Consider the following 25,481-nt stretch of genomic DNA (forward strand, 5'->3'; position numbering starts at 1 on the left):
GTAAGTAGTTTTCTACTGAGCTTAGCAGCTCGGTGAACTCTTGGTGATAATTCTAACTATCCACAGGGGTTCAGACTATCTGAATCATCCTGAGCATCCTCCTGGGGTTCTGGAATGACTGATGTCCATGACTGACTTTTGGAATCTGAGCAAAGGCCTTGGCTGCCCCCATTTCACTCAAAGCTGCTACAAGAGATTAAAGGCAGCTTGGTGTGCAAGCATACATTTCTGAACCCTGAAATGCTTTAAGGTCTTCCACACAGGTGACTTCAAGTATCAAAGCCCAGGAGCAGACCTTGGAGCCTCCAGAGTTGCCTGGGAAGGAATTGCGGGAGGCAGCAGTATGCCGATATGAGAGAACACTGTTTCTACAGAGAATCTAGGGGCTGAGCTCCATGTGTGCATTATGTATTACCTATCTGGTTTTTCCAAAAGTACTTTTATTTATTTTTTTAAGGAGGTACTGGGGATTGATTCTGGGACCTTGTACATGTGAAGCAGATGCCCAACCACTGAACTACACCTGCTCTGCAGCTGTATGTTTTAGTTTGTTAAAACCTGCTGGGAGTAAAACACCAGAAATGGGTTGGCTTTTACAGTGGGGATTTATTAAGTTAAAAGCTTATTAGTTCTGAGACTGTGAAAATGCCCAAGTCAGGGCTTCATCAGGTGATGCTTTTCTCCCTGAAGATGGGCTGCTGGGGGTCCTGGGCTCCTCACGTGGCCGGGCGCAGTGGCAGTGTCTCCCTGTCTCAGCCTCTGCTTTCTAGGCCTTGTTGCTTTCAGCTTTTGGCTGCTCTGTCTTGGGCTTTTCTCTCTCCCTGGTATGTTGATTTTGACTTCTGGAGGCTTCTCTCTGTCACTGCAGTCTTTTTCTGTGTTTGTGGCTTTTTATTCCTCCATTTATAGAGGACTCCAGTAAGACCTACCCTGGGTCACGCAATCTAATCAGAGGACTTTAATGCAAGTACTTTGATCAAAAGGTCTCACCTACAATAGGTGTACATGCACACAAGTGATTAGCTTTAAGAACAGAATTTTCTGGGGTCCACAAAAGCTTCACACTGCCTCACTATACTAAGAGGATGGCCAGGGAAAGTAGCAGAGGATAGAATTATTTGTGCATGTTTTAGTTACATATGCCTTTTATATTTCCTTATCATGAAAATAGGAAATTGTGTTTATATATACCGGAGTAAATAGAATCCTTTTCTGTGACTCCAGTGCTGTGAGCAGTAATCATCAGAGTCCCTGAATATAAATATCCTCACACTGATAATATGTCTAAAACAGTGCTTCACATGCTTTTAGACATGCTTCATCTCATCATATGTTATTTACGAAATATGTCAGGTTCAAGCAACTTGGTTTACAGCAGGGATCTGAAACTGATGACCAGAATTTTTATCTTCCAGTATTCTTAACTTCTTTTTCATATTTACCATCTCTTCACATTTCTTTGCTAAATTCTTAGTAATGTCCTCAGATATGTCTTCCAATTGCCTAAATCTCTCTTCAGTTACATATATTTTGTACTTTAACCCATTTTTGCTTTGTGTTTTTTTATTCTTTCCTTTTTTTTTTTTTCCATTTTAAAACACATTTACTTTAAAGTCTCGTTCAGATTCAATATAGTTCTTAAAGAGCCAATTTTTCCTGTTTTTGTAACTGCTTACTCTCCCTTTTGGTGTTTTACTTCCTGATGAAGTTTGAAAAATGTGAATTGGACCTCATCTTCAGCAAAGTTCTTTTCCATGAGAGTTCCCTTTACCCCTGTTGGTAGACATGTCTCTACCAGACAGTTTTGATGATGTTGGAATCATTCATATGTCATCAGGATTAATATCTTGGCTTGGGGGCACAGGTTTGTTTCTGTCTTTCATGGGTTTCTGTTTTTACGTCCTTGGCACCAGCCGGAAAGAAAGCTTCCTTTCCATTGCTCTGGGCAAGAACAGTTTTCAAGGCCTGGTTCTGTGGATGGCCAGTTTATAGCTCCTGGCTTTATGCCAGTAGCTCAGTTCCAGCTCCTCTTGCACCATGGGGCCTACAGCCAGGATTCCTTTTTCATGAGGGTATTAAATTCCCAGCACCCAGTTGTTGTATCTGTTTTTAACATCTCCATGAGCCATTCAGCTTTAGCCTTGCTCTCTGGAGGACTTTGAGTTCCTTCTTCATTTGGTTACTTAGGGATTTCCCTTACTACTTTCACACTTAAGTATGTATTTATATATTTTATGCTAAATTTTATCCAGTATTTCTACATGTCTTGAACAGAAGACATCAGAATACAGGGTGATTTTGTTAGGCCTGCACAATGTATTTAGCTGAAAGCCTTCAGATGGAGAATGCACATTCTGGTTTGTCACAGGCCCACCAGCTCCTCCACTTCTCATACTGGTATGATTTACTTATATATGTCACCTAACACGTATTTTCATGAGTTTTAGACCTGGGGTGTTCAAGACAGATAAATATTTTCTGAAAATTAAATTAATACATCATTTCAAAACTGCATCCTTTTTAAAAATTATCCTTACAGGTAAGCTGTGTTTTGGATGTAGAATATTTAGGTATTTCTGTTTTTTTTGTTTTTTGTTTTTTTTGAAGATTTATTTATTTATTTAATTTCCCCCTCTCCCGGTTGTCTGTTCTCTGTGTCTATTTGCTGCATCTTGTTTCTTTGTCCGCACGGGAAGTGTGGGTGGCGCCATTCCTGGGCAGCTCTCCTTAGGGTGCACTCCTTGCACGTGGGGCTCCCCTACACGGGGGACACCCCTGCGTGGGGCAGCACTCCTTGCGCGCATCAGCACTGCGCATGGGCCAACTGCACACGGGTCAAGGAGGCCCGGGGTTTGAACCGCGGACCTCCCATGTGGTAGACGGACGCCCTAACCACTGGGCCAAGTCCGTTTCCCAGGTATTTCTTTAATGTTCCGTAATACTTGCCTATAAATTACGACAATACTGGCATTGTTGATGTGTACAGCATTCCGTTTCTTCACAGTGCAAGAGAGAATGTGAACTACAGGCATAATCATCAGTATCAATTATAGAAATTTGAGTGGCAATTTCTCCTAACGTTTTAATGCCCTGGGGGTTAGGGCCACAAGGCTGGAGAAGACAAATATTCTTAAGTGTAGCAGGACAGGCAGGGGTGTCTTTGTCCCTCTCTCTTTTTAGGGAACATCGAGGCTCTTCAGCAACCTGGTTGTCAATATTAGTATCAAGAATATTTCTTTTGGGAAACGGACTTTGGCCCAGTGGTTAGGGCGTCCGTCTACCATATGGGAGGTCCGCGGTTCAAACCCTGGGCCTCCCTGACGTGTGGAGCTGGCCATGTGCAGCGCTGATGTGCGCAAGGAGTGCCTTGCCACGCAAGGGTGTCCCCCGCGTGGGGGAGCCCCACGCGCAAGGAGTGCGCCTGTGAGGAAAGCCGCCCAGCGTGAAAAGAAAGAGCAGCCTGCCCAGGAATGGCGCCGCCCACACTTCCCGTGCCGCTGACGACAACAGAAGCGGACAAAGAAACAAGACGCAGCAAACAGACACCAAGAACAGACAACCGGTGGGGGGGGATTAAATAAATAAATAAATAAATCTTTAAAAAAAAAAAAAAAAAAAAAGAATATTTCTTTTAAAACTGGTTGGACTCGCTTCTTAAAATCCTGATTTGAGAATTCCCTCCTATTTAAACAGAGTGCTATTTAAATTCAGTAATGTAAACAGATATCATTACAGTTTAATACATGTCTGAAGGGCTATGAATGAAATACTATACAAGAATTTACTTGAGGCAATAAACAGAAGTCATGTCTACATGCATGTTCACGTACACACAAAAAAATAAATAAAACTGGTTGGAGACCATTTCAGTGCTTGAAATATTTATTCATTTTTTCTTTCATCTGTTCATTTATTTAATGAATATTTGTTGCAAACTTAAAAAAAAAAAAGTACTTTTGTGAGTCCAGCTCCTTTCTTTCAACTACAGAGTTGGTCACCAAGAGAAAAGTGCTAATGTATTACAACAGATGGTAGAAAATAGGCTATTCAGTTGTCATTTCATTGACCCACATAGAACTATTAATATATGATTTTAAACTACCCAGAGCAGTGGTTCTCAATGTCAGGGAGTTTCAGAATCACCTGTGAGGTGTTCACCTTTTTAAATTGCAGTCCTCCCTCCCTCTTCTCCCTGCTTTTCCCTTGTAAGTTTCCAAGCATCCATTGCCTTCATCCCCCCATCTCCTTCTCCCCATGTTATTTCACCACCACTACTGGTGATGTCAAGAACCACTGGTTAATGTGTTCATGCTTGACTAATTTCATAGTCCATTGACTTAACAAAATTCTCAGTGACAGGAATCATTATATATATTTATAGTCTAAAATATTTAAATAATTATTAATGCCTATATTTTTGCATATGATTCCAGTGATTGCTATTAGTGACTTTTCCCCTCTTGCAATATTGTAAAAGAAACCCAACTATCTTCCACATGGCATCTCAATCTCACTCTTGGGTTTTTAATTAATTAATTACCTAATTAGTTGTTTGGAACTTTAATCCAAGCAGTGCCCATGACTAAAAGACAAAGTACCCAGTTGTAGAATATTTGCATTTCAAAAAGGAAAAGTTAACCTCTTTTGCTATTAAGATTGATCCTTCCTTTGGTTTCTCAAGAATGTTTTAATTAATACAGCAATTGGTTCTGAATTATTTTTTTTTTTAATATTCTTGTGGTAGGCAAAATTACTAACCTAGCAAACTACAACTGTTTCTTTCTCCAGCCCTTCTGAATATCATATTTGTATATCTCTCTGTATGTTTCCAAAGACTAAATTAATGAACACTTATCTATATATTTTGCAAATAAAATCTTGGCTGACATATACCAATTAAATTCCAGTTGAACCAGTAGTAAACTACATCTTCTCCCCATCCTCCTAAAGGCCAGTGAACCAAATATTTGGTGATTATTCAATATGGAAATCACAAAAAAGCTTAATAAAGGATATTCTAGAGGCTGGTACAGATGCTCTGAAAAAATTCTAGAATACTCTAGGAGAGGGGTTAGATCCTGCAGCTTGTGTGTAGTTGGGAAAAGCTCTCAAGAATCTAGATACTTGAAAATGAATGGAAAGAAGAAAAAATTTTATGGGACAATTACTTGCTAAGTGATTTACATAGGCTTCACTTAATCTTTCAACAACTCTAATGGTTTAATATGTAAAGGGGTGTTAAAATTTTATAAATGAGAAGACTGAAACCCAGAGAGAGTAAATAACTTACCCTGAGTCAAATAGCTATTAAGATTCTATTTGAGTCTCTCCAGTGAACTGGTCTTACAAAATCCTAATTTGATAGTTTATATCTAGGTACTTTAAGAAATAGAGAGAGGAATTTGTATTTAGAACAAATAAGCACTGGAAATCAGTATTGTGCTCCATTGTATGTTCAGTATCTTAATACTGTTGAAATTCTCTCTGATGGATGAGGTTTTAACACTGGTGTGAAAGAGCGTATTGTATACTGAAATTAGTAGCTGATATTAATAGTTTAGTTGACAGAGTTTCTTTTAAAAAAAAAAATCTATTTTATTTCTCTCCCTTCCCCCTCATTGTCTGCTCTCTGTGTCCATTTGCTGTGTGCTCTTCTGTGTCCACTTGCATTCTTGTCGGCGGCACTGAGAAACTGTGTCACCTTTTTTTGTTGTTGTTGCGTCAATTTCCCACATCAGCTCTCCATGTGTGCGGCACCAGTCCTGGGCAGGCTGTGCTTTTTTCATACAAGGCAGCTCTCCTTGTAGGGTGCACTCCTTGAACATGGGACAACCCTAGGCGGGAGACACCCCTGCGTGGCATGGCACTCCTTGGGCACAGCAGCACTGCGCGTGGGCCAGCTCACCACACGGGTGGTCAGGAGGCCCTGGGTATTGAACCCTGGACCCTCCGTATGGTAGGCGGACGCTCTATCAGTCAAGCCACAACCACTTCCCAACAAAGTTTCTTTAAACAGTTTACATAGGCAGTAGAAAAAGAATAACGTAGCCATCTTTGAATACAGCGAAATCATTAAATAGCAGAATTTCATAGTACATAATTAAAAACTCCCTTATTGTATTTGATATATAGAACTTTTTTAAAGATTGAAATGTAAGTAGCAATGCTGATATTTTTATATCAGTTTCCAGTGAAACTAAATTTAAAATCTGTTCTTCCATTCTATTTTTTATCAGAGGGAAAATGTGATGAAATGCAGAGGAAGATACTATTATTATTTCCATTTTACATATGAGAAAACTGAACTCAGAAAAGTTAATGAATTTGCTCAAGATGAGCCAACTGGTAGCAGAACAAATAAAATCTTGGCTAACATATTCCAGTTGAATTCCCGTTGAACCTGTGTTAAATCATATCTTCTTTGTGTGTGTACCATCTCTGCATTCTCAAACAAAAGTGGCCTGTCTCCTAAACCATTCTCCTAACCACTACACAATACTGCATCTTTTTTAATATTTGTGAAGCTTAAATTTGCTATTGCTATATATTTGTGAATTTGTTTTTCTTGGATGTTTTTAGGAAAGGCATTTTGTTTCACTCCACGTTGTCATTTTAATTATTTGAAAATCAGCTTGGACAAGAGAACCTTATTATCATCCCTGTCATTTAAAGCCATCGTATTAGGAGCATGCTTCAGTGAGAAGCTGCAAGAAAGGTTTTGTGCCAGGCCCATTTCTCAGACTCAGCATGATCAGCTGTCTTGAGATTTCTTAAGTTCCTCTTTACTTTCTGTTGAGAAATTATGAATCCATCATCTCTGTAGAGATTGAGGCTGGCATTTGCCTTTATAACACGAGGACCCATAAAAGGGTCCGTGTTGCTCTCACCCTTCGTTAGGTCTACACCTAGGGGATGAACACGCCAGGGAAGCGAAGCTGAAAGGCTGTTGATATGATGGCTCAGCAGAGCTCCAAATTTTTCATTCTTGTATAATAATCATATCATCAGTAGTTGTACATGCTTTAGTTGAGCTCATGATCTTTTAGGATTTGTACGAATCTATACTCTTGCTACCACCATTGCTGTTCATATTGGACTGTAATCTGGACCTGAACAAACCATGTATTTCAAGCCAAAGAAATACTGAAATATAAAATAATTTTTCCCTTTTTCCTTTGAGAAAGATGAACAGGATTAGTGCGTATCTTCTTAAAACAATGGTCACCACAGAACCATGGACTATAGTTAATAGTACAATTATAAAAATGTGCTGTCATCAGTGGTAATGTTGTTCCACACCCATGCAAGATGTTAATAATAGGGTGGTATTGGGGAATCCTGTATTTTATGCTTGATTGTTCTGCAAAACCACAACTTCTCCAGTCAAGAAAAGGAAAAGAAAAACAAACAAACCTGAGTTTGGAAAGGTTAAACATCTTGCCTGGGTTGTATAGCCAGAATTAGAACCCAGGTCTGTGGGACTTCAGAGATCTTGCTCTTACCCCTCTGTTTCCCATTTGAGCATCTATCTTTGGGTACATTTTTTAACAAGCTTCACATAATTAGAGCATATAATATTAGAGTTGCTGAATTACAGAATTTTCAAGCCTGACGGTTTACAGATGAGGAAACTGAGTTCCAGTGAGGTTAGGAGCTAAAGATCACACTCCTTGTCAAGGACAGTCTTGCTCACTTTTCTTTGTATAGCTGTCTGTTAGCTTAATTTGCATGACTCTCAGGCTTAAGTAAATAACCATCCCCTACCCCCACCCCCACAACTTCCTAGGGGAGGAACCTGAAGAGGAGAGTGGCCTGACTTTCTGGATCTCTGCTTTGTCTTGGGCAGCCAAAGGTCAGACATAGTTGGAATTATTTCGTGCATCAAGAAAAGCAACCAGGATCCTCAGAGGCATGAACACAGCTTCAAAAAAAATTGCTTCTCTACTCTGTGATGACTAATCTAGGCTGTGCACCTTGCTCTTCTCCCTGCCCACATAATTATCATCCCAGAAAAAATACTGAAAAACTGGAGTTTGCAAAGCAATGAAAAGAAAGCAGTTGCCTTAGTACTGGGAGCTCAACTTCGTGCCTTATGCGGATTTTTCTCAGCCCTTGGGGTGATCCAATATTAAATCTCAGAATCAGACACTCACAGGGTGTGGCCAGACATTCTCTGGCTTGGATTTAGCTCACAGATCAGCTGTGGCCATTGTCCCAGTTGCCAGGCAGCACTTTGTTTATTTTGAGGTCTGCTCACATGTTGCTTCAGAGGCCAAAGTTTCATGTACTCGTCACTTCCCAGAGCAAGTGGAGCATAGAAACACTATTTTTAACCTAAATCTGTGTATCTCTTTTAATATACAGTACTTCATGAATCGATAGCCCAGATACAATCATCTTTGATTTCCTCACCTCACTCCCACCCATATATTGTTCAGATCACTTCGTTTCACAGGGTTCTACTTTAGCCTTTTACACTCTCACTCTGGACTATCTCTGATACCTCTCACCTTTATGTCTTGCTCCAGCTGTTCTGCTCACCTGCAGTGCCTACCCTTTTCCAGCCTCCATCTGTACTTGTAAACTCCAAACATTTTTATTTTTAATTTTTGAAATTAGGAAATTAAACTGTTAGAACAAAAAAATTCATGGCCTCCGCAGTTAGATCTGAATTCAAATTCCACTTCTACCTTTCTTAAAAGTGTGATCTTAGATAAGTTACTTAACCTTGTGGAGACAGTTTTCTCAATTGTAAAATGGAGATGATAATGCGTACCTCCCCCGTTATTATAAAGGAATACTGAAATAAGACAAAGTAATGTACCTGTCATAGTGCCTTGCACATGGGAGATTCTATAGTCTCTACCTCCCTGTTGATGACACCACAAATCCTCAATAAATAGTCCTCTACAAAGCCTTTCCTAACTGTCCTCCAAACGCGAACCTCCAAAATAAAGACTCCTTCTTCAGATCTCCCGTAACATCATGTAGTACTTAAAATTTTATCACAGTGACTTTGTTTTAACTATGTTCTGAAATATAGGTTGGTGCCCTTTTCAAAGTCATGTTCTCTGTCCTTAAAGAGATACTCCGTTTCATTCATAGATAATCCATTGTTTATCTTTCATCAGAACCATGTGTTTTGGCATGACTAAACACTATACTTTGCTACCATTACTGTATTGCATGTCTCTTTAAAAGCAACGTTACTATTCTTAAGAATTTCAGGAATGTATACCATGGTGTGACAGCAAGACAAACAATAGATAAATTTAAATATTCCTGCAGTGAATAATCCATCATTACAGAAAGAAAAAATGTGAACCTGCATCTACTGGGTCCATAAATGGTGTTTGTGAAGAAGGACAGTGATTTCCTTAGAAAAGCCCCCTCATTAGCTGCCTATTTTTTATTCCAGGTATCTTTCAGGAAACAGCTTAGGAGCTTTTAGTATGTGTACATAAACTGTAAAACTTCTGGGTTGATGACAGGAATGTTTAAATTATGTTATCCTGATATGCGTTTTGAACAGAATTTCTGATTGATTGAAATCCTCATATGTGTAACTTTCAAGGAATAAGATATTACTTTGTGTTTATTCATGCACAACTTTAACTTTGTACCTTGATTTAACAAATACTTAAGGACCTACTGTGTGCTGGGCTCAGGATATAGCAGAACTGAGAGGGCCATAGGCCCTGCCCTCTGGAGCTTACATTTAGGTGGTCTTATAGATTCTGTGAGCAAAGAACTTTTTTTTTTTAACAGATACGATTTTATTTATTTCACTATTTGAGATGTGTAATTAAATAAGACTTTGGTCATGGTTCAGAAACTTTGTTTCTTATGCATCTAGTAGAACTAATTTTAAAAGTTAAAAATCACTTTTTAAAGTAAACTTTATTTCAAAAATCAGTTCTTGATTTGCGTTATTTTATTAATTGAAAAAATTTTAATATTCATTTTCTGCCTTGTCCAAATTGCCCTAACATTTGCCATCTCATTTGATTCTCACAGCAACCCTGTAGGGTGCATGGTATTTTCATTGTGAGAAACTAGATGCTCAGCAGGTCTAATTAATTTGCCTGCGGATTCATCACCACTAAGAAGTCATCAGGGGAAACAGATGTAGCTCAACCAGTTGGGTTCCTGTCTACCATATAGGAGGTCCAGGGTTTGATGCCCAGGGCCTCCTGGTGAGGGCGAGCTGGCCCACACAGGAATGCCACCCCACACAAGAAGTGCCACCTTACGTGGGAGTGGCACGGGAAAGCCGCCCTGCACAGGAGTGCCAGCTGACGTGGAGAGCTGGCGCAGCAAGATGTCACAAGAGACACAGAGGAGAGAAAATAAGAAGACGTAGCAGAACAGGGAAGGTGGCACAAGAGAGTAATCGCCTCTCTGCCACTGTGCAACATCCCAGGATCGGTTCCCGGAACCGTCTGATGAGAATACAGGCAGACACAGAAGAACACACAGTGTGAATGGACATAGAGAGCAGACAATGGGGGGAATGGGGGTGGGGGGGAGAAATAAATAAAATAAATCTTTAAAAAAAAAGTCATCAGGACTGAAACAGAAGTCTTCTGATTTATTAATTGTATTCTTGAGTCTAGCTTTTTGTTGAAACTGGTATTTTAAAACTCTCCAGAAACTACGATTTGATTCAAGAGTGATTCTTGAGCTCCCTTCTGCTACTGTATACTCAGCACTCTGGGAGGCACTGTGGAGAGTAAAAGTGTCCCCCATATCTTGATAAAATTGTAGCCTCATGGGTGAGATATGCCAAATACTTAGAAAAGAACTCAGCAGTTTCCCCACACAGCATAAACGACTAAATGATCAAGTGAGAAAAGTACAAACAATTGTTAAGAGTTGAAGATACTTTGAGCTGAAGCACATCCAGAAAGTGTCTTGAACTAAACGTTAAAGGGTAGGGATTGGTGGAGTCTGGGCAGAAAAATGGCTTCCTCGGCAGTGGAAATGGCAAGACGAAAGCTTGGAGGAAACGTCAGCATGCTGGTGGTGATAATTGCTGGTATTTACTCAGCACTTACCGCAAGCCAAACAGTGTCCTAATTGCTTCACATACATTAACTCACTTATTCTTAATACAACCCTATGAGGTTAGTGTTATTACTATTCCCACTTTACAGATGAGGAGATTGAGGCACATTAACTGGCCAGAAGGGAGACTTGGGGTGGGCCCTAGTGGGAGAGGTAGTTGAATAAGTAGGTAAGGTCAAATAATGGGAGTCTACAATCAGGCAGAAGACATTGAACTTTATCCAGGACACAGTGGAAAACCATTGAGAATTTGATATTTCTTCAAAGTGGGAACATAGCACATATAGATAGAGATGGGGGAGGAGGAGTAGAGAACAACAAGGCAAGGAAAGTATTAGAAGACTCTTGCCGTAATCCAATTGTGCTATGTAATGCAATGCAAAAGAAGGAAAGGTGATGAGAACTGGAGTCAGCAGTGTCTGAATCCAGGAGATTCAGGGCCAGGTGATTGCCCTCCACTACCTCATACAGCAACTCCAGACGCAGGTCGTAGTATCCCCTTGATAGATGAAGGAATGGAGGCTCCAAGAGGTTAATTAATGTGGACTAAACGTGCTGGAGCAGGGATTTGAGCCTGCATCAGTCTTTCTCTGGGCTTCCTTGCTTCAAGGTAAAATGAGGTAGTCTGGTGATAAAGCCGGCTGCTGATATGGAGAGCTGTTCGCATAATAAAATGATAGTGAACTTCATGGGGAGAGATCAGCTTTCTGAGGGAGCTATGATTGAGGTGAGAAGGCAGAGGGCTTGTGACTGAATATTCAAGGCTACACAGAGAAAGAAGGGAATAAGGGCAAGAGGCTTCCAGAAGCAAACATGTCAGAGGATGGGGAAAGAGCTTGGGGCTCCCAAGGTCACAGCAGCCAAGGAGGAGAGGACAGTCAAGGATTCAAAATGAAATTGCTGCTGGTTTATCAGGTGGGATGTCAGCTGCTCTTACGTGGCCACATCAACAGTTAGTTCCTCGACATCAGCTGTCCACACTGCCCCGTGGTCTAGCTCAGATTCCCTAAGCTGTGTTCTCATGGGGCCCAGTGGTTTACGTTTGAAGCACTTACCTCAAGGAATTATTGGTGTGATTATTCTTCTGACGTCATCTTTAAGTAGCCTGTAACTTTCATGAGGGCAAGGATATTTCTCTCAAGTTCGTCAGTGGGTCCCCAGCATCTAGCACAGTGTCTGGCACAAACTTAGCTCAAGATAAATATTTGTGGAGCCAGTGAACCCGTGGTAAGCCTCAGACTGGTCACTTAACTTCTATGAGCTTCTATTTTCCTCATTAATTTAAAAAATGCATATATAAAAGGTGATCCGCAAGTTCATTTCTGACTGTGATTTCTGGGTTAACGCTTCAAAACTTTTTTTTTTTAAGATTTGTTTTATTTTTAATATTTATTTATCTCCACTCCCCTTGTGGCTTATTTGCTGTCTGTTCTCTGTGTCCACTCGCTGTGAGTTCTTCTGTGTCTGCTTGTCTCCCTTTGTTGGGTCGTCTTGCTGCTCCCGCTCTCCTTGCAGCACGGACAGTCAGCTCTCCATGTGGCGTGCGCAGTGCAGGCCAGCCTGCCTTCGCGTGGAAGCCCTGGGACACGAACCCAGGGCCTCCCATATGGTAGACGGGAACCTAGTCATTTGAGCCACAGCTGCTTCCCTCTCTCAAAACTTTTTAATGTAAAATTTATTCATAACCGTGATTAGAAATCCAAACAGTACAGAAGAATTAAAAAGAAAGTGTATTTGTTCCCCCACCAGAGGAAACAACTAGTTAAAATTTCATGTCTTTACAGAAAGACTAAGAATTGAGCAGTCTATATTAAGCTAGATTTGAATGGGTTAATAATGGGATGGGGCTCTTTCCAGCCCACGTGAAGTAACTTTCATAGTTCAATTTCAAAATACTTAGTGCCTTAGTAATGAGGTAAAACTTTCATGGAGGTGCCAAGGCCTTTGGCTAAATTCCCATTATAACCTGTGCCATGCTTATTTATAGCTGTTCTCTGTAGGGATTTTACTATTCTTGGTGGTCCTTTGAAAGTCATTTTCTTCCTAGGATTTGAAGAGTGCTTGCAGGTTTTCCTTAATAAAATACCTTTAAGACAGGTTGGAACTTCCAAGGCTATGTAGTTTTATGAATGTTTTAATAAATTTGGATATTTAAAAAACAAGTTAACGTTCACCTGAAATGTACATCTTCAGGGGCACTTTCATGTTAAGTATTGGGTTTCATGGTAGTTTTGCATGATTGAGGGAAATCATTAAAGCAGTGGGAGTCAGTAAAGTGGATCTTTCTGAATTTGAATGGAAATTTGCACAACCAATCCTAATTGTGAAGAGACAGAATTACATAAATAGGGGGAAGTTAATTCCCACAAATGGTTTTTAAAGTGTGCTCAATGATAAATGCATGTTCATCTATTTGCCCACTGATTTGCTGGAAGGGGAAGTGACCTTGGTACATCTTGCAATTCTTTAGCCCAAAGAGAACGTGATTAAGGCTGCTCCATGCCCTGTATAGTGACTGGGGGTGGTGAACGTGTGTGGGTGTGCAGACAGGAGTGCGAATATGGGGACCAGGGTAGTGAGTGTGTGTGTGGGTACATTCAGGAGTGTGAATATGGAAACTGGGTGGTGCGTGTGTGGGTGTGCCTACAGGAGTGTGAGTATGGTGGCTGGGTAGTGAGTGTGTGGGGGGGTACATACGGGAGTGTGAATATGGAAACTGGGTGGTGCGTGTGTGGGTGTGCCTACAGGAGTGTGAATATGGTGACTTGGTGGTACGTGCGTGTGTTGTGCATTCAGAAGTGTGAATATGGTGACTGGGTAGTGAGTGTGTGTGGGGGTACATACGGGAGTGTGAATATGGTGACTGGGTGGTGCGTGCGTGTGTTGTGCATACAGGAGTGTGAATATGGTGACTTGGTGCGTGCGTGTGTTGTGCATTCAGGAGTATGAATATGGTGACTGGGTAGTGAGTGTGTGGGGGGGTACATACGGGAGTGTGAATATGGAAACTGGGTGGTGCGTGCGTGTGTTGTGCATACAGGAGTGTGAATATGGTGACTTGGTGCGTGCGTGTGTTGTGCATTCAGGAGTATGAATATGGTGACTGGGTAGTGAGTGTGTGGGGGGGTACATACGGGAGTGTGAATATGGAAACTGGGTGGTGCGTGTGTGGGTGTGCCTACAGGAGTGTGAATATGGTGACTTGGTGCGTGCGTGTGTTGTGCATTCAGGAGTATGAATATGGTGACTGGGTAGTGAGTGTGTGGGGGTACATACGGGAGTGTGAATATGGAAACTGGGGTGGTGCGTGTGTGGGTGTGCCTACAGGAGTGTGAATATGGTGACTTGGTGGTACATGCGTGTGTTGTGCATTCAGGAGTGTGAATATGGTGACTGGGTAGTGAGTGTGTGGGGGTACATACGGGAGTGTGAATATGGTGACTGGGTGGTGTGTGCGTGTGTTGTGCATACAGGAGTGTGAATATGGTGACTTGGTGGTACGTGCGTGTGTTGTGCATTCAGGAGTATGAATATGGTGACTGGGTAGTGAGTGTGTGGGGGGGTACATACGGGAGTGTGAATATGGAAACTGGGTGGTGCGTGTGTGGGTGTGCCTACAGGAGTGTGAATATGGTGACTTGGTGCGTGCGTGTGTTGTGCATTCAGGAGTATGAATATGGTGACTGGGTAGTGAGTGTGTGTGGGGGTACATACGGGAGTGTGAATATGGAAACTGGGGTGGTGCGTGTGTGGGTGTGCCTACAGGAGTGTGAATATGGTGACTTGGTGGTACATGCGTGTGTTGTGCATTCAGGAGTGTGAATATGGTGACTGGGTAGTGAGTGTGTGGGGGTACATACGGGAGTGTGAATATGGTGACTTGGTGGTGCGTGTGTGGGTGTGCCTACAGGAGTGTGAGTATGGTGACTGGGTAGTGAGTGTGTGGGGGTACATACAGGAGTGTGAATATGGAAACTGGGTGGTGCATGTGTGGGTGTGCCTACAGGAGTGTGAGTATGGTGACTTGGTGCGTGCGTGTGTTGTGCATTCAGGAGTGTGAATATGGTGACTGGGTAGTGAGTGTGTGGGGGGGTACATAAGGGAGTGTGAATATGGTGACTGGGTGGTGCGTGTGTGTGTTGTGCATACAGGAGTGTGAATATGGTGACTTGGTGGTACGTGCGTGTGTTGTGCATTCAGGAGTATGAATATGGTGCCTGGGTAGTGAGTGTGTGTGGGGGTACATACGGGAGTGTGAATATGGAAACTGGGGTGGTGCGTGTGTGGGTGTGCCTACAGGAGTGTGAATATGGTGACTTGGTGGTACATGCGTGTGTTGTGCATTCAGGAGTATGAATATGGTGACTGGGTAGTGAGTGTGTGGGGGTACATACGGGAGTGTGAATATGGTGACTGGGTGGTGCGTGCGTGTGTTGTGCATACAGGAGTGTGAATATGGTGACTTGGTGGTACGTGCGTGTGTTGTGCATTCAGGAGTATGAATATGGTGACTGGGTAGTGAGTGTGTGGGGGGGTACATACGGGAGTGTGAATATGGTGACTTGGTGGTGCGTGTGTGGGTGTGCCTACAGGAGTGTGAGTATGGTGACTTGGTGGTGAGTGTGTGGGGGGGTACATACGGGAGTGTGAATATGGAAACTGGGTGGTGCGTGTGTGGGTGTGCCTACAGGAGTGTGAATATGGTGACTTGGTGCGTGCGTGTGTTGTGCATTCAGGAGTATGAATATGGTGACTGGGTAGTGAGTGTGTGGGGGGGTACATACGGGAGTGTGAATATGGAAACTGGGTGGTGCGTGTGTGGGTGTGCCTACAGGAGTGTGAGTATGGTGACTTGGTGGTGCGTGCGTGTGTTGTGCATTCAGGAGTATGAATATGGTGACTGGGTAGTGAGTGTGTGTGGGGGTACATACGGGAGTGTGAATATGGAAACTGGGTGGTGCGTGTGTGGGTGTGCCTACAGGAGTGTGAGTATGGTGACTTGGTGGTGCGTGGGGGGGGGGCAGGGGTGCATTCAGGAGTGTGAATGTGTGCAAATGGGGTGGAGGGTGACACCCAGTTGGTGACTAAGGGCTCACCAGAATAGTTTAGTTCATATAATTACATTCAGAAAATCAGTATACTAAAGCTTTGGACTTTTAACTATAAATATGACTATAACCATTTACCGAGGTCTGCAAGGAGGGTGATTTGAACATGGGCCCTAGGTGACTGGGTTTCATACAGCTCACCTTGAGCGGAGGGTTGGAGCTGGGTGTGGGGGAGAAGCAGGGATGGGCCCATCCTGTACTGTGAGTCATCGCTGAGGTGGCTCCAGGCCAGGCAGTGGAGACAGTGAAGTCCGCATTATGGACTTCTCCGGGTATTGCTGGCAGAGCAGCCGCTGTTTCCTGTCAGCTGGTTACTTAGGAAGGCAACTCGTTCCAGACAGAACCCCTGGTGGGCTCTAAATCCTAATGGACTCAAATGTTAAGGTGGGTTAAACGAAACTGGGATTGGGATTCATAAAGATGATAGCTGTCTGTTAATATTTATTAACCAGTGTGCTGTGGTGCGAGTGTGGCTCAGTGGTTGAGTTCCTGCTTCGCGTATATGAGGTCTGGGGTTCAATCCCTGGCACCTTCTTTAAAAAATATATTAACCAGTGTAATACAGCTTGACTTGATATCATGCAAGGATCTACGTGTGTTTCTACTTCATTTACTATTCATCCCCTGCTGCTCTCCAGGAAGAAGGCTAAATGAGAAAGATACTATAGCAGATTCCCTCTGCAACCCCCTCTCCTACCTTCTCTTCCTTCCGTAGCACTGAAAGGACACTTCTAATCCATCCAAGTCTATTTCCTGGGCTTATGTCTTTGCTTGTTCTATTGTGTATAAGATTTTAGGACTAAGGTACTAGTAATGTAATGAGCATCTACCATGCACCAGACAGTTTATACATATTATCTCAAATAGTTTCTGTCCTGCAGGGTAGATATTATTGGTATCATTTTTATCATGGGGAAGTAAGGCTCAAATTCACAGAGCTACTAAGTGGCAGAGCTGGCTTTGAACAAAAACCTGTCGAGTTTTGAAGTCCATGTTGTTTCTAAAAGCAGCACAAACAGTAATTGTAATATTACTGTACTTGTTTGTGTCGGGCACTAATTTTTATAATAAACTTATAACATAGTTGTTATCTAGTAAAGGAGAATTAGAGGTGAGAAAACTTAGGCTCAGAAAATGTAAGTAATTTGTCCAAGATTGTTTAGTAAGTAGCAGACTCCAGACTTGTACTCATGCTGATCTGGTTATTAAGGCTTTTACCAACTGGCCAACACTACCAGCTGGCCCTTTGTAGGGGTCACATTCTAAACTAGGTAAGATCAAGGTAAAGAGGGGGTATGGAAGACGGTGAAGGTTGTTAGATTAAACAGAATCAGACTTTCTATTTCCTTCTTTTCTAGGGGTCTGCATCCTCTGCTGCAACCAGCAAATCTTCCAGTATGAACCCTACAGAAACCAAGGTAAGAAAGGCCTTTGAGGGTCAACTTGGGTGGATATTACTTTAAGTTGATCATATTTTGGAGCAAAACAAATGTAGAGTATTGTTAACAAATGTTACGTGTGCTGGGAAACTCAAGTTATAGAAGTATTTTCTTCCTAACTTATAGGGGTCTTTGGAAGCTCAGCTTTCCTTCACCCTAATATTTACCTCTTTTTTAAGAGAATTTTTGATGAACCAGTGCCTGATTGTGGTTAGTCTTACCCTGACTCTTTCAGCTCATGGACCAATGTTTATTTTGAGCATGCCTGGTTTTCCGGAACAAGTGTCAGCAAACTCTTTAGCTATCGCTGAGCACTAATCATAAGAATTCCTGGCAGACCTATGAAACTGGGGGAAGGGGGGAGAGAGAGGAAAAGCAGGAGAGAGACAAAAATAATATGAACATGATTTCACCTGTGGTTGACATGGGACTAATTTTATCTCAATTCTCTTTTCCTTGATGGGGTTCAACCACACTATTCTCATTAATCACTTTATTGGATTTTTGCAAGTTCCAAAAATTCCAAGATTTTAGAGAAAACGTGTTATTCAAGTTCATAACAATGCCAAATCCTGTCACTTTTTGCACCTTTAAAATGGGAGTCAGTCTAGCTCTGAAGCGGGTGGTAGGTCTAGATCTAAGTTCTGCCTCCCTTGTCCTGGCACATTAGAGTCTGTATTCACACTACTGAGTATGGAGGAAGGGCAGAGCATTTCTAATCTGGATGAAATCGCTGCAAGGCATTCCACATCAGCTGTGGAGTTGGGCAACCTCTCTTTGCTTTGGTTTCCTAATCTGTACAATTTGGAGGAGAATAATAATGTAATCCCAGCTCCAGCACATTCCTCGAGAAGTTATTTAGTGAGTTGAAACACATAAAGTTTAGAACAGTGCCCAGTAACCAAAAGTTGATCAATAAGCATCAGTTATTTTTGTCATCATTATTCTTTTCAGCAGCACCACCACCAAAAATATGTTTAGGAAATGTGTTCATGGTTACTGATTAAAATGTATATTTCATTAGAAGCCACTTGTGTCTGTGAGCATACATTGTTAATTGTATTGTATAGTGTTCCCATGCAAAATCTTGATTGTCACATTACAGATTGGAAGCTATTAATAGATTCAAAGGACTGTCATACCAGCTGGCTTAATTTCCCTTTTAATTATCTAATACATGGCATTGACATATACTCAAAAAAAAGATAGCAGCACAAACAGCAACTCATTATCAAAGATGCAATTAGAAAGGATCCAAAATTTGAAATTTCATTTAAAAAATTTCTTTGGTCAAGAACTTTGTTTCCTTCCCCAAACATAAGTATGGTGGCATAGCAAGAGTTTATTATGTGAGGAAAGTGTGTCTCTTCTTTACTGAAGCACAAGACATGATAAATTAAGAGGATAGTTGACTCCAGCCTTCTCAGATAATAGAGTAAAAAAAGTAGTTTATGCTAATACTATATAGCATATAAAAGAGAAAGAAATAGCAGCAAGTATTAAGCCTAATTTTTAATGTCTTACTTTGAAGATTTCATTGAATTTTTAGTCAGGTTTATTCCTGTTTTCATATCTTGCCTCTATTGAGGATAAATTAAAGAACTGTCTTATTCTATGTAGGTAACCTTTGGAAGGGTAAAGTTTAGTCTAAACTCTGGAAAATATGCAGTATTTTACAGCTAGTAAATTATAAACCCTTCAGAAGTATCCTAGAACTTCAGATTCCATCTGTACATGCAGGGCTATGATGTGCACAACAAAAATCCATGCAATAAATATTTACAAAATGGTCTTAAGGTCATATTGACAGAATTTCAGAAAACTTGAAGACAGCCTGTTAATATTTATTTGGCATTAGTCAAATAAGCACCATAGAAATTTAAGTGGAAAGTAATATTGCTCAAGCAACCTTTACACAGAAAAGAAAGAGAAGGGAAAGGAGCCAGAAGTTTTTAATGGAGATCTTACTGATTCCGTTTCACTGGGGAAAAAAAAAGTAAACCCAAATGGAAATATTTGCTCGGTACCTTAGAACTGATGTCCCTATACTTCTCTTTTTTTTTCTTTTTAAATTTTTTTTAATTAGAGAATTTATAGGTTTACAGAACAATCATACATAAAATAGGGTCCCATATACCACCCTATTATTAACACCTTGCATTAGTGTGGTACATTGTTATACTACATAGATGAATATTTTATAATTTACTATTAATTATGGTCCATCATTTACAATAGGATTCACTGTATTGTACAGTTCTATGGGTTTTTTTTAAATTTTTCATTCTAGTAATATAAGCATACAATCTAAATTTTCCCCTTTTAGCCACATTGACATATATAATTCAGTGCTGTTAATTACATTCACAGTGTTGTGCATCCTGAAGTTATAATTGGGTTGAACTAGAAAGTATCTGGGAATGCATTCGGCTCAAGTGGTTGAGCGCCTGCTTCCCACATGGGAGGTCCCAGGTTTAGTTCTAGTGCCTCCTAAAAACAAAACAAAACAAAAAACAAGCAAACAAATGGGAAAAACAACTCAGGGGAGCTGATGTAGCTCAGTGGTTGAGCGCCAGCTTCCCACATACGAGGTCTGGGTTCAGTCTCTGGCCCCAATATTAAAAAAAAAAAGTCCTTTATACATTTTATTTTTTTGACTATCAGAAAAACTTTTATGACAATTCTGTTAAACCTTTTTTGGGGCTATGCTCTAATAATCAGGCCATTCCCATCAACAAACAGATGGAAGCACCGCATTCTTCTAACAAGAAAAGACACAAAAAACAGGTGACGTGATTCATTCTACTAGGGGTCAGCCCTGCTACTAATCATCACTTCAGCTGCTTAGCACACATTTGATTGCAGTCCACACTTCCACACCCCATCGCTCACATTCCGGTGCTAAAAAATAAATTTCACTGCTTTCCATGCCCTTGATTTTGTCACCTTCCCATTGTTTCTAACCATCAGCCAAACCCTGTAGCAAGTATTTCACTGATAATGAGATCATGTTAGTGGCTTTTGAGCCAGTGAGTACCTTTGACTTGAAGGATGAGTGTTTTTATTTTATTTTGCCCATGTGTTAGCTATAGTGTACATAGTAATAAATCTTTTCATGTCTTTGATACACCTAGCAGGCAGTAAGGTGTAAATTGCCATCTGAATAGTAATAGTGGAATAGTGTGCTTAAATGTTATTATCTAGAGTTCCAATTCCAAGCAAGTGTAAAAAACTTAATTCATAAAGTTTATAATTAGGTCAAAACTGTCTCTTTTGACTTCCTTAATTGAAGAAAATCTATGATGATCTTTTTAAACTGGGTACATTTTTTTTTCTTTTTCCTTTTCTTTTTTATCCAAACTTAGGCTGTAAAAACTGAGCCTGAGAAGAAGTCACCATTGACCAAGGTAAATGATTTAAGTGGACTAGTAAGTTATTCGAGATTCTTGGTAATGATAAGAAATTTCCCTACACTGATGCTACTGAATGATGAAAGAATGTTTGCCAGCCAACTCAATTAATTTTTGGAGTACTATTTTTAATGTGATTGTTTAGAGGATATATAAATTGTTGTAACATTAAACCTATATTTCATTAAAATGAATGTATAGTATTTTACAGATGAAAACGTATCTCAGAAAGCATTTTCTTCATATCTAGGTTTCTGTTATAGGCGAAGTAATTTTTTAAATAAATGAAGCAAAAGGAACCAAGAGGAAAGGACAAAAGATAGTAAGGAGGCTTTCCAAATGCTTTAAAGGGGAGACATCAGTAACCTTCTGTCCTTTGAATACAGCACCTAGACAATTTAGAAGAGGAGTCTTTCCGCAGACTGGCGCCATTTGTCTTGACCGTCTTCTCTCTGTTGGTGGAGCTAGTTATTAGCTACTCAAGAGAGCACTCACTTTCCCTTGGGAGTAGCTTCCCTTGGTTTCCTGGAACATGCCTGTTACATCAGAGCCATTCTGCTTCCACATGGAGGTGGACCCCAGGGTGTTTACACGCAGGCCAAAGGTTTCTCTTCTGTAAGGGTCTGAACTTTTATTTTCCCAAGCACTTCAGAGAATATTCAGACAAGACCGTGAGGGTTTACTGTGAGAACCTATATGGATGCTTCTGGCCAAAATACTTTAAGAGCAGGTTAGAGTGGGGTCCCCTGGGTCCCGGTGAGGCTTATCTGATTTTGAGAGAGGCCTTCAGGTGGCTCTGGGGGTGCTAACTGCATAGTATGTTCTGGAGTGCAGAATTCAGCAGGTAAACAGAAGTTGACATCTACTCCACATTTAAAAGCTTTTGGTTAGCTCTTAAATCTCAAGGGAATTGGGTTTCTTGTTACAATACTCTTCTCTGCTTGCATTATTGTACAAAAGAAAAAACAATATAAAAACAGTGTTCTTCATCTCTAATGAAAGGAGATTTTTAAGAAGTTAATTCCTAGAGTAGGATCCCCTCTCAATAAACTCAGTGAGTAGACTGAATAATACTGAGGTCTTCGTGGATGAATCTGCAGTTACCAAATTCTCTGTAAAAAAAAAATGTGAAAAATAGTAATTTAGAGATACACACATATTTGAAAACATTCTAGATGAATTACTGGATTTTTCATTATTCTTCCGATAAGTGTCATTATCAGAGACTGTTGGTGGGGTTACTGTTGGCCACACAGTATGTCTACTTCTCTGATCTCAAAAAACTGGACCTAAGTACCTGGGAGAGGCACACAGTTTAATTGGGATTTTGTTCCTGAGCTTATTTGGAAATCTGCAAACAGTGGATTCCAAAGTAATTGAGTTTTTATCTTTTAAAATTGACAGCCGTCTGTGGTTCATGAGGGAAAAACCCAAGAAGAAAAGCCAAAGGAACAAACAGAGGTAAATGATTATCATTAGGACTAGATATTATAGGATAAAGACTTTTTTGGGGTCTCTTAATTAGTCTCGTTATTTAAGACTAATTCCCAGAGAAGAAAACTATCTGCTTATTTGCTAAAATGGTGCCATCGTGTGGCAATAGCAGGGTTTACAATTTTCTCAGCCCTCCTACTTTAAAATGAGGTGATTCTTGCCGAATTTAGAAGGATTTGCATTGTTTCATAGTTTGTCCCTAAAGTGAGATTTTATTAATACATTTATAACACACCTTCAAATTCACACATCAAAGCCACATAAAGTAGAACTGATATTCAGCAGTTTCTACTCCATAGAAAAAAAGCCTCAGGATTGTGTTTAAAGCTACCATCTTGTTAACAGTGTTTTGTGTGTGTGTGTTTGCGCGTGTGTGTTATGTCTGATTGTAGCCAAAAAGCCTACCCAAGCATGCATCAGATACAGGAAAAAAACATGCTCACACCGAAAAAGCAGTTTCCAGACCGAAGGAGCAGCTGACATTGGAGAAATCGAAAGAACCAAAGGTAAATAAAGCAGGTAGATGTGAAAACACTAATATTAGCTAGGTAATAAGATCTGAGTCCCCCATTCACATTGGCCTTGCAGTGAATCTCTGGGGCTATATTCAATGTATTTGGTACCATAGTGGCTTCGCACCACATTTTTATTGGTTTTGGAAGTAGCTTTGTGAAAGCTCAGAGCCTGTGGAAGGCCTGAGGCGGCAGCAGATAGGTGGGAGGGCTGTGCCATCCAGCCGGCTCCCACTCTGCAGCGGTGTCCAGCCAGGGCTGCACGGCTGCGGCGCTGGTGTCTCATGGAGAGGAAGCTTTGGACTGAGGCTGCCTCCTGGACTCCCTACCTGTGGGCTGTGGAAGCACCTTTGCCCCCACAATCTGCTTATTTAACTGGAAGTCTTAAATGGTTTTTAGAGTTTAAGTCTATTTCTGTAGGACCAGAAATAGATTCCTTATTCCCATAGTTAATGCTGGTCAACTTTTAGAAGAATAAACTTCTTTTAGAAGAAATTTTTAATGGGGAACCTTGAAAGACCAGAACTAAGCCTGCTTAACAATATCCTTTATATCAGAGATCACAAATTGTACCCCACCAATTAAATGCAGTCACCTGAGTATTTTGTTTGGCTTAAAGTATTATTAAAATTGTTTTTAATTAGATGCCAACAATTAAATTCAGGATATTTCACATAAAATCCAAATCTCTAGCTTTTCTTAAAAATCAGAATATCTGTCAACAATGGACTCGTGTGGCAGAAATTGACTAGAGTCTTTCCACCTGGTATATGTGCTTCAGTTTGTCACATACCCATGAGGGTAAACTAGCAGGTATTGATGGCATTTGAAACTCATGATTGTAGAAAGAGTCATTCAAAGATTCTTAGCCCTGTCCACCTTTTATCTCCACCCTAGACTAAATCTCAGGACACGATTTCCGCTGGTGGAGAGAGTACTGTTGCTGGTGTGGTTGCAACATCCGATAAGCCAGATGACAAGGTGAGCACACATAAGCAATCTCTGTGAATGGGCCTCTGTACGTAGCATCTCCATTGTTAGAGACACATGTTCCACGAAGACCCTCTCCACCTGTGCCTCTCTACAGCCTGGCTCTCATTATCCAGTTAGGGTTCCAGTGCTACCACACACAAATAACTTATCATTTGGAAATTGCTGTTTATATATGAACTTTTGTGAAGAGGAGCATTCATTTAAGGGAGATAGAGTGAGCAAGATACCAAAAATGATTTTAAAATTCATATATTCAATGAAATATTTATTGAGCACCTGCCATGTATAAGGCCTGGGGTCAGTACCAAGGATCTTAAAATGTTGGTTGAATGAGATCCTGCCTTCAAAGGTGTATAATGTGGATTTGAAATAAAGCAAATAAAATTGCCATGAGCATTTGAATGAACTCTTAGCTTCCACCATGGACACCAGCTTTCTTGATGCAAGTAAATCATAAAGTCATGACATCTACATAAATCTATGTGGCAGGTTTTCAGATGAGGCATGGCAAGCCCTCTGAGGAAGGTATGTGTGCACTGCTGGCCGATTTGGGGCAGGTTCTTTGTAGATCCATTGATGAGCCTGGGAATGTAAGACAAGAAGTAGTCTACCTTTTCAATTCATAGCAATACAGAGTTAGTAATCACTTTGGAGGTCATGTCTCCCTAGGAATATTGTTACTTATTTCTCTCAAAGCCACAAGCAAGCAGTTGAAACAATGAGCTGACATAAGAAGGAAATGAAGAAGGTACTACATATTTATTTTCCTGCTTCTCAAAATGTGGATGGTATTTCCTTGCAGACTAGGTGGTAAGGAAAGGCATAGGAAAGAATGACACATCTCCATGAAACATCAGTTTTCTAAGATTTTGGGGGAAAAGCACATTATTTTTATTCAGACTAATACAGATATTTTATGGTGAAAAGGCAAAACTTGCATAAACTTTTGAATGAGAATACTCAACTTAAATTTTTTTTCTTGCAACAAATCACTTGTATACTGCCTTGAGCCTTCCTTGCCCCAGTGATAGACAATCCTTTCTTCTCTGCTGAGGGAGATGAAATGGTTTGAAAAATGGATAGATTTAAAGCATAGGACAAGATCTGTTGGAAAAGATTTAAAACTTTGATCAACATTTAATATTATATGCTGGATATAATTTAGACTGCAGTATCCATGAAAACTAAACATTAAAATTGGGTGAGGCTTATGTGGAAGTCTGCTGTGCATTGATTTATGCTGGAACTTGTGGCAAATCGCTCCACTTTTCTTTGCCTCTGATTCTTATCCCATATAATGGGATTGCTCAGATGAGCCTTTACTTTTTCAGTCTGGAGCATGCAGAAAGCACTGTGGTGGACTGTGCAGGATGCACTAGCTGTGGGCTGGCCTGACTAGAGATGGGGAGAAGACATGTATACCTGGGACTGTACTGAAGGCAGATTAGGAAAGGCCCC

At 40.8% G+C, this 25,481-nt stretch overlaps 1 protein-coding gene across 16 annotated transcripts in view; it reads left to right on the forward strand.

Moving 5' to 3' along the window:
- The window catches only part of CAST (calpastatin), a 118,673-nt gene that overhangs the window by 55,744 nt on the left and 37,448 nt on the right, over positions 1 to 25,481 (forward strand). For 6 of the 16 annotated variants that reach the window (XM_071209142.1, XM_004455947.5, XM_058276486.2 and 3 more), the window contains 5 exons: positions 17,534 to 17,593; positions 20,980 to 21,021; positions 22,429 to 22,485; positions 22,911 to 23,024; positions 23,928 to 24,011. In XM_071209142.1, coding sequence (XP_071065243.1) covers positions 17,573 to 17,593; positions 20,980 to 21,021; positions 22,429 to 22,485; positions 22,911 to 23,024; positions 23,928 to 24,011 — 318 coding nt within the window. In that variant the 5' untranslated portion in view covers positions 17,534 to 17,572. Of the gene's footprint in view, positions 1 to 16,431; positions 16,560 to 17,533; positions 17,594 to 20,335; positions 20,402 to 20,979; positions 21,022 to 22,428; positions 22,486 to 22,910; positions 23,025 to 23,927; positions 24,012 to 25,481 lie in introns of those variants that run through there. The other 10 variants (XM_071209133.1, XM_058276455.2, XM_058276465.2 and 7 more) reach the window with 5 other exon arrangements.

This window comes from Dasypus novemcinctus, chromosome 2, assembly GCF_030445035.2.
Source record: "Dasypus novemcinctus isolate mDasNov1 chromosome 2, mDasNov1.1.hap2, whole genome shotgun sequence".
NCBI classification, from domain to species: domain Eukaryota; kingdom Metazoa; phylum Chordata; class Mammalia; order Cingulata; family Dasypodidae; genus Dasypus; species Dasypus novemcinctus.